Genomic DNA, 9,571 nt, shown 5'->3' on the forward strand with positions numbered 1-9,571 from the left:
GGATATTATATAATACATATAATATAACGTTGTTTTTCTACGTATGATGATGATAAAAAATATACTGACGTATCATTAAGGATTTTAATTACCAGTTATTAACGAGCTAATTGAATAACGCTATATCCCGTCGTGACGTGCGATTGCACGACGCTGTTCATATGCAATTAACGGAGGCAATTAACGGAAGCAATTAACGGAGGTTTTAACAGAGACGACTCTACGCACTGCCCGCGTAGTGCATTCACTTCACGCGTGCAAAAAAGCTTTTAAACAAATGACAATTACCGTCGTTGCTAGTTACGATGCCAGGCGAGATCATGCGCTACATTCCAAGAAGATATGTACCAGTACGCATGAGATCAATAGCACTTTCTGAACATCCTAAAGGTCTTCATCTATGCAATTCGATGACTTTATCTTTCTGGTTAAGCACTCAATCGAGATGATATGATGTGAGTGTGGTTGCCACACATGCATGTATAGAGGCATTAACAATGGATTGACATGCACTAGTGTAATCAAGAGCGTATTAAGAAGGCTTCTTAATACGCCCTTGGTGTAATCCTCTTCCATCGAAAATATCTTTGCGAATCGTTGAGCATACAGGCCATTTGAATACCCTTAAACGGAAAATACTAACATGACTAACTATATCATATGGCATATGGCTCTGTTCTTCCGATACAAACATAGACATTTTAGTTAGGATAGAGTTTCGTGACTGTAATCACCAATAATAGTTTATTACCTACATCAGACCGTTACCCTAGTTACGCCGATTGACGCGAGGTCAGCTGACTTCATTCATGATCCTATTCGACGTTGGCATCTGAATTGAACGTTAATATTACAGATGCGTGTAAGAATATTTACTATTGAGCGTAATATGCATACTAAACCGGTTTGGTGAGACGCAGTTAAGAACGCATTCTCAACTCTCGCACGGTTGTTACTATGGGTAAAAGTTATCGTTAGTCAGGGTACCGTGCGGTGATGTGGTTGCAATCAAGGAAGGGGTAGACTTGTTGTCGTTAATAATCGGCACATACAGTTCCTAGTACCTACATGTCTGAATTAAGTTTTAACACACAGATGATGCTGTTAGCTACACTATATGAGCTGGGCACATTAAAATGTTTTTTTTTTAGCTAGTACACTAATGTGCAAAAAAAAAAACGGTTGAGCGCAAAAGTACGACTCATTTAATTAATTTGGATTTATGGCGCATGTCTGAATAGAGTTTTGATATATGAGGTGCTCCATGCTGTGTTACACAGGCGGGTGCCTTATAATGATTTATTTTAGCAATTACAATTGAGGTTTTTAGGAGAATTTTCCGTACAGAAGTGTTCAATAATTAGCTAGAGTTAGACTACAAAAGCTACACCCGTTTAATTTAACTTTGAATCCAAGGCTCAGTAGGCGCGTTGAAATGACATGCTACATTGTAATTTACTATGACTAATTTACTATTCGAATTCTAAAACCCATATTTTACGCTTAACGTTAACGCTTTATTAACACGTCGATAAACGCTACAAAACAATTCGAATTACTCTGACATCAATTACGGAACCATAATCAACAATTACTGATATGTTACATGCGGTTCCAGAGCAAAAATATCAATAATTTAATTTTCCAATAGAAACTATAAGAATATCACGCATGACTAACATGTATTACGTCGCATCCTATCACAGAATGGATGTATTGCCACTGATACTCCGATTTTTGTATGGGCGAAATAATGCAAGGTTCGGTTGACCGCGTCAGCACCTGCCATGCGGCAGATAGTCAGTAAGGAAATAGGAGACGCTGGGGAGAATTACGTCCCCCCACCCTATCATCCTCTTGCGTCTACCACGATGTGCGGTTATTCTACAACCATATATATATATATATATATATATATATATATATATATATATATATATATATATATATATATATATATATATATATATATATAATACTTAATTACTATTCGTCCATGCAGTTGCTCGCCCATGATACCATGGGAGAGGGGTTAGGTAATTACGCGGTAGTGCCACCTCTTGGCTCTTTGAACAATCCCACCGAGAATGGCAGTAAGAAATTATTGGTGGCTAGCCAGTGAATCATGCTGAATGCAACTCTGTGGTGGGATGCTGTCCTATTATGATTTCTAGAGACCAGAACAGTTACTCACAAGAGCGATTGAGGGGTGCATATAGGCGGCTGCCCCATAAACTGCGGAGCAAAATAACTATGATCTATGTAAATACTCCTAAAATAAATGTGATGAAAAACATATGGAAATTTCCCCTTCCATCAAAGCAATAACCAAAATGCACACTAAAAGGCTAACATCGACTCTCCAGGCAATATTTATCCTGTACGCGTAAATGCCATGTACAGGCCTCGTATATAAATACTGGCGACATGGCTCCCCGCCTTTCCTGTTATTGCGCTTCCGCGGGCAGCAATTCTCGTGTTGCACTTTGCTGCCAGAATCTGTAAACTCAGCCCTTTAATAATACACCAGCCACTTTCCTACACATATGCGCATATGTGTGTGTAACATGTTACACACTCTAATAGCTTAATAGCGCACGAAAATACATACGGGAATCACGTATGTTGGTGTGTCATTTAAGTTTGTCAATCGGATAAGACAACATGGCACACTTTCCTATAGCTGGTGTAGCCACATAGGATGACGGCAAAGGAAATGACTCGCAGGGAAATTACGCTACTTCCCTTACTAAAAGCACATGTAACCTTTATTCCCAGGCTAAATACTGATAGCGCTCCTTCCGATGTGTTTCAACATATTGACTCGGTATTCTGTCGGCGCATTTCATGCCGTGTGACTGTTTTCTGAGAGTCCGGCGTGTGCCATCCGTGAACATCTAACAAATATATGTGTTGACAGTATACGTTACGCGCTGACGGACAATCCCTTGCTGTGTAAACTGAAAAATGTGTCAGTTTTCCCTCGTGGCTTCTGCTGTCTGCGTCGCAATCGCGTTCACACTGCTCACAGACAGCACCGGAGCTTACAACCTTGATGTGGACAACGCGATCATATTCCATTCAGGCAAACGCGACGTCTTCTTTGGATATTCGGTGGCATTACTTAGACGGAACGAAGCGAATGACCGTTACTGGTGAGGCATTTACTTAGAGCAACGAGTAAACTCTGGCCGATATAGACAACTGTTATGTGTGGCATAATACTCAAATATCGTAAGAGCGAATTGTAATTAATGCGACCCATGGTCCTCTCTGGATGTGATCGTTTAAACAAGTGGTTTAAACTTACTGGTTTTTCCGGTGTCAACGCAATTCAGAAGTGCTCGTGCGTGGTAGACCAAGTACTTGCCATTATTTTGCACGACATGAGCTCTAATACGTAACTCATAGTCAGACAGTCTTATATTTTACCTAGAAGTTATATTAATATGCAAACATCTGCGTAATACAGAAGATAGGAAATTGTGCGTACGAGTTTTATTATGAACACATGTTTACATAGGCTCCTAGCAGGAACGCCAAAGTACGTCAATAAAAACCCTGTGCTGGATGGCTCAGTTACTGGCGACGTGTACATTTGCACGGAGCATAATGCAACATGCAGCATGTTGCTCATTAATGAAACAAGAGGTAATGAGATCTGACTGTTTCTTTACTTCATAAATACCTTATCGCCTTGATGATCTTATACAGAACATTATAGTTAATGTAATGTGTGAAGATGTAACAGCCGTGTGTGCGATGATGTAAGGGTATGCGCTTATTTTCTACCTTTATTAAGGATAAGTTTTTAATTGCAGTTCAACGGAAGCGCGTGTATCTGTTTAATAATACAGAATACGTAGACATAATCGAAAATAAAAATGGACAATTTCTGGGCGGTAGCATGGACGCAACGGATGACATGATAACGGTAAATAAACCCATCAATGGCTGTAAATCCAATAATAATCACCATAATGATAATTAGGATAATAATGATAATATAGCCTAATACTACCCTCTTGATTACTACTCAAAAATAAATTGGTAGGCGATTTGAGTGGGTTTCAAATGATCTTCACTTAACGCCATGCAGTCATTTTAGCATAATGATTTCATGATGTTGATCCCTCTTACGGTGCTACTAAATGCTAGAAGAGTCGATAGGCCTACTGTAGTAGGTTTACTTGTCACATATCAACGTAAACTTTCTCATAACTCAATTATGAGCTAAGATTATTTTGGCAGAATAATGCGTGGACCGCCAACCTAGTTTATGATCGAAATTTTAGTCGCGTGCAAAAATTTTGGGAAAATTGATATAAACGCAATTAGAGACTAACAGTATACTGACGGCACTATATCTGTAGCTCATATTAGAGGAGAGGTTGTGACGGTTTACCACTACATATGTATTGCTGGCAAATGTTTGTTAGTGATAGCAACAGTTACTGTACAATCTAGATTTTAGGTTTCACGATAACATCCTGTGGGTATTTGATTGGCGTTTATGTAGGTATGCGGTCACCTGTGGCGGAACCGTAGACGACGGCTGAACTATGTAAATGGTCTCTGCTTTTATATTGACCCCAGTACTCGAGGAAGATGGAGAATTATTCCAAACTCACCCCTCTGGATTAAAAGTAAACAAAAAAAATTATTAACGAAATTATGATTATTTCGTTTATTTTAATAATAAAATGTAATGATTATATATATATATATATATATATATATAATTATTATAACGAAGACAACAATTATTATATTTATATGCCCAAATAAGTGCATTTTTTAGATTGTATAAGTTATAAGCCTCTTACTGTGCATCAGCAAGCAATAATAATTCAATGAAGAATTTCACAGTAATTAAGTTATTCTTCACAAAATTATTGAATTACCTTAGATAGCGTAAAATATATATCATGTCACATAACGAGACAGATTATAATTTAGTACCATTATGTACCAGTGGGTTCAATCTTTCCTAAGTGTATTACATTTACACAAATCTTTTGCAGGACTTCAAGGGAAAGATACATATTATCAATATTTTTTAGCAGTGGCCGGATTTTCTGTCCACATCACACAGGTAAACACGTAAACGTACGAGGAGTTAAATAAGAATATGTCAATAATCATCAATCTATTAACTATAACTTGTTGAGAAGTTGTGACATATAGTCTATGCGTGTAAATGCGTCGTTATAACCGTGAGCGAGAATAAAAATGTACATGGGGAAAATTTACAAGTTTTAATTAAAAATTCGCTTTTAATTGCGTCACGAACAATAAATAATTACGTGCTAGTAGAAGTCGGGTTGAGGTCAAAGAGACCTTTTGGCAAAATTTCCTTAGGTAAAGCAATAACAGCAAGGGTTGTAAAGAGAATTAAGTGTTGACATATTCTTGTTGCAACGTTTTAGGATTCGAACAAGGAAATCCTGTTTGGTGTGCCAGGAGCTGACAATTTCAGGGGTAATATATGAACTATGACAGCATGCATGCTAAATAATGGTTGTTAAATCGTTGTTATGACCGTAGGGTCTTGGTAATAATCAACGCGATCGGGTAACATGAGGATAGTCACACCGGCATATAGACAGACAAGCTTAACATTCATAACTGTGCGAAAGGATTTAGTATAAGCTGAATTAACACACATGAACTTACACATATTGTTGTAGCAAAAATGAACCGATAGACATGCAACCGTCTAGATCTTGGGTGAGTAGGCCTATATGCCCTTTTTATGCCCCTAGTAAGAACTTAGTCCTGTCCGAATGCGTCTTTTACAGGCACCGCAATAGCAAGTAAATATGGAAACGAATCGTTTCTCGACATCCCACTCGCACCTTCCCACTACTTTGACACAAGTTCCTATTTTGGTAGGTAATGCTTACTCATTGGGCAAGATTAATAAACTGTATGCCGTGGCTACGCTTCCGGTTACCGGATGCTCAGCTCCCAGGCTACGCGTTCGGTCATATATTTCTTATTGAACCCAACTATATTTTTTCAGTAAAAAACAATAAACAATAAGTTTTTACCATAATATTACTTACCTTTAGGTATTTTATCCAAAAAAGTGTTTTTTTTTAACTTTTGAAGCAATAGTAAATCCAGTAAAATCTACGATTTGAAAGGGGCGTGGCCTAATCGTGACGTAGATTTGGGAAACTGTGCTGAGCTTTGTAATGGATGACCGGACGCGTAGCCATTGCGCGAATTGACCAATAAAATGTATTGTCTTAGAATGTAGATATAGAAATTTTATATTACGGATCTTTAAATTGTTTAAATTTAGTTATTGAAGTCTTATTGGTCATTGGATTAAATTGTGTTTTGATTAGTGTAGTAGAGCGAATACGAAATAATACATCGATTATATGTATAATAATTATACAAATACGTATAATTGGTCTATTATTATACGTATGTATATTATTACATTAATTGATAACTTTATTTGAATATGATCAATCAATCGCAAACAATTACCTCCTTAAATTGAGAATGACATTTTATATAGGTTACTCCACCACTTCCGGCAAATTAACGCAAGACAGTTTAACCTACTACGCAGCAGGAGCCCCGCGACTGCATAATCACGGAGAGGTAGATATGATCAGAAGTAGATAATAGGGAATAAGGGTTAATAGTTCCCTATTATCTACTTTTAATATGATCCAAACACCTGACACAATCGTTTATGTATACACTACAGAGAAAATAAATACATCGCTAGACATAATAGCATGACCAGGACCATGGGTGGCTGCAGAATAACGATAAAGAAATAAACTAATAAGGAAAAGAAAGAAGGAACGTTGCAGAGCTGGGTGAGGGAACAAATCCAGTAGAGTTTGGTTTTATTCAATACGTCTTGCGTCACAATTTTGGCCAGGTATTCGTATATCGAACAGAGTATCTCCATAATAGAACGGACATAACAACAAGGCCTGGAATACAGATTGTCAAGCGATTCATGGGCGATCATCCGTCACCACAAGTAAGTGCAGAGTTATTGCATAATATTTACAGGAAGAATGGCATAAATTATTTCACATTACATAGCTTTTAATATAAATAGTACCAGAGACCCTATATACTGTATACTATATAAGTATGTAGGGTGTTTGATAGTACCCTGCCCAGTATCAATGTCGTTTATAGAGCACACGATGTTAGAGCGAATGTAGCTCTAAGAAACGGTAATGTGTTATGCATAATTTAGTCTTGCTTAGTTTTGTCTTCGGGATAGAGAGGAGGCAAACGGCTATAGATCCATGTGCCCGTCATAGGCTCCTCTCCTTTATTCAATCTTTCTAACTTTGATCTGCAGTTTGGGGAATACTTTGGTGCCGCAGTATGCGCAGTTGACATCAATGGAGACAGTATGGACGACCTATTGGTGGGGGCGCCACAGTACAGCGTGATTGGAGACGAGGGTCGTGTCTACGTATATATCACAGAAGGATTGGTCAGTGAATTATTATCTTACGTACACAAATAAACGTACTTTGTTGTAGATGATATGTGGTATTCGGGATGTCACTCATTTAGTTAGAGAGCCACGAAGATTCAATGGTTTGGCAGTAGCGAATTAGGTGGGTGCGTATGGTTAGGGCGATTAACTACCACGATAGTTTGAGTAGACATTTCGTTGCGAGATTGGCAGTATTTTCATGTATAGGAAAAATGCGCCGCACAGCATAGAAATGACATTGCCCCGTTGTATAAAATAGAGGTATCGGTCCTACCAGTAGTGTGCAGCTATGCTATAGCTTGTTCTTTCAGAATAGCGATCTCTCAGAGAGCAAATGGACGCCAGCAGCACAAATTCTAACGTTTTCGGCTGAAATTCGTTTTTCTTGCCAGCCTAGACTCTTACGCACGTACACGCGTGCGCGAGTGATCATAGAACCACACGCGTAGGTGTCATATATAACTTACTATTTTAGCGTGCAGTGACATTAACGATGGCAACGTTGCGAGGTTTCAAAATTTTGGCAATTATAGTTGCAGGAATAAATAAAATTACGTTTTGCGGATTGCGATCATGGTTAAATACAAAATATACTAACAATAAAACTAAGGATGCCAATGCGACCTTTAGTTTCACTAATGTTTAATGACGCATGTCCATCGCAGTGGGAAAGAGACCAGGGGCATTTTTTGTGATAAAAAAGGTTAAAGCTGTCAAATAATCGAGAATTTGTCAAATGCTGGAATGACTTTAAATCCTGGAGAAGAGTGCGCGCACTTTCATCACACTTTCGTAAAAGCCACACCGCTGAGATACTGAATTTAATAAAATTATGAGAAAACGCATTGTGCTGGAGTATATCCTACACATGGTGCGTCCATTTTTACAATTCAGAAAGATACGGGACTGTGCATCAAAATTGCCATAAATTCGAATTTAAAGTGTGTTCAAGGCTGTCGCTGGTGATCTTTCCAAATAACTGGTTTTTAGAATTTATATACTCCTAAAACGCGCATCAGACTCTGTGGGCCCACTGCATATTGCATCATATATGGAAGCACATGGAAGACAGTTTGCTGAAATGGTACTAATATATATCGTACTTGAAAAATAGAAGCATAATTTGTCACACTGGGGATTACAGAAGATTGTGTGTTAAATTAATACAAAATTAATGCTCAAGAATCAGCCAGCAACTCGGAAAATCGCAATTAAATACCCGGATAATAATTAAGGCTGTCAGTATTGATTTAATGCATCGTTTTTACAATTTAGCTTGAGACCTAAATTGTGTAAGCATTACACAGTCTAGCACAACATTCTTCTAGAAGACAATTTGTTCATCGTTAGAAGTTGGACATCGTTATTTTGCCGAGTGACAAAGGCACATATTTACATATAGTCGTATTCAATTTGTTCCATGAGACATGATATCCCATTCTACAGCTTTTCAGTCAAGGAATGTGTATACCTAAAAAATATGGAGAGAATATATACATATATATAACATGACTATTTCCCATGAGCAATCTCGCTGTGCATAAGTGTATCGCGTTGTATTTGGGATAGGGCTTTACATACATCTCTATTAGCAAATAATTTGGTCATTAAAGATATGATGAGTTAATAATATAAAAATATAATAAATAAAGATATGTTTAAACCTATGCTAGGCGGACAGTTGATCATCTTCAATTTTCATTTGCAAACAATATATCAATTCGTATTCAAAAATTCGTATTCAGCAAATATGATTTTGGTTAAAATCACGTTCAACGTTGTTATTATTATTATTATTATTATTATTATTATTATTATTATTATTATTATTATTATAAGACACATATAATCAGGAGTGAATCATAATAGATCTATAATAATAATAGTAATAATAATAACAACAACAACCAAGTAATAATAATATTAATAATATATCTGTTATTGTTGCACTCGTGATATTAATGTATCCGCCGTGGCTGGCTCTTTAACTGATATGTAAAACATATTCTGGTCATGAACTCTGTGGCTAAATTATGCTCACCGCCATCAATTATTCAATCAACCTAACTATCTATCTAG

The 9,571-nt window shown here is 37.2% G+C and overlaps 1 protein-coding gene across 1 annotated transcript in view; it reads left to right on the plus strand.

The window, feature by feature from the left end:
- The first annotated feature begins 2,808 nt into the window (after positions 1–2,808).
- LOC106809984 (integrin alpha-9-like) overlaps positions 2,809–9,571 on the plus strand; it is a 19,510-nt gene continuing 12,747 nt past the window's right edge. The window contains exons 1-10 of the mRNA XM_014813236.1: positions 2,809–3,155; positions 3,524–3,651; positions 3,822–3,934; positions 4,520–4,646; positions 5,025–5,095; positions 5,430–5,481; positions 5,802–5,891; positions 6,536–6,621; positions 6,911–7,015; positions 7,349–7,486. Of these exons, the coding sequence (XP_014668722.1) occupies positions 2,968–3,155; positions 3,524–3,651; positions 3,822–3,934; positions 4,520–4,646; positions 5,025–5,095; positions 5,430–5,481; positions 5,802–5,891; positions 6,536–6,621; positions 6,911–7,015; positions 7,349–7,486 (1,098 nt within the window). The 5' untranslated portion in view covers positions 2,809–2,967. The remainder of the gene's footprint in view (positions 3,156–3,523; positions 3,652–3,821; positions 3,935–4,519; positions 4,647–5,024; positions 5,096–5,429; positions 5,482–5,801; positions 5,892–6,535; positions 6,622–6,910; positions 7,016–7,348; positions 7,487–9,571) is intronic.

This window comes from Priapulus caudatus, unplaced genomic scaffold (genome assembly GCF_000485595.1).
Source record: "Priapulus caudatus unplaced genomic scaffold, Priapulus_caudatus-5.0.1 Scaffold15, whole genome shotgun sequence".
NCBI classification, from domain to species: Eukaryota; Metazoa; Priapulida; class Priapulimorpha; order Priapulimorphida; family Priapulidae; genus Priapulus; species Priapulus caudatus.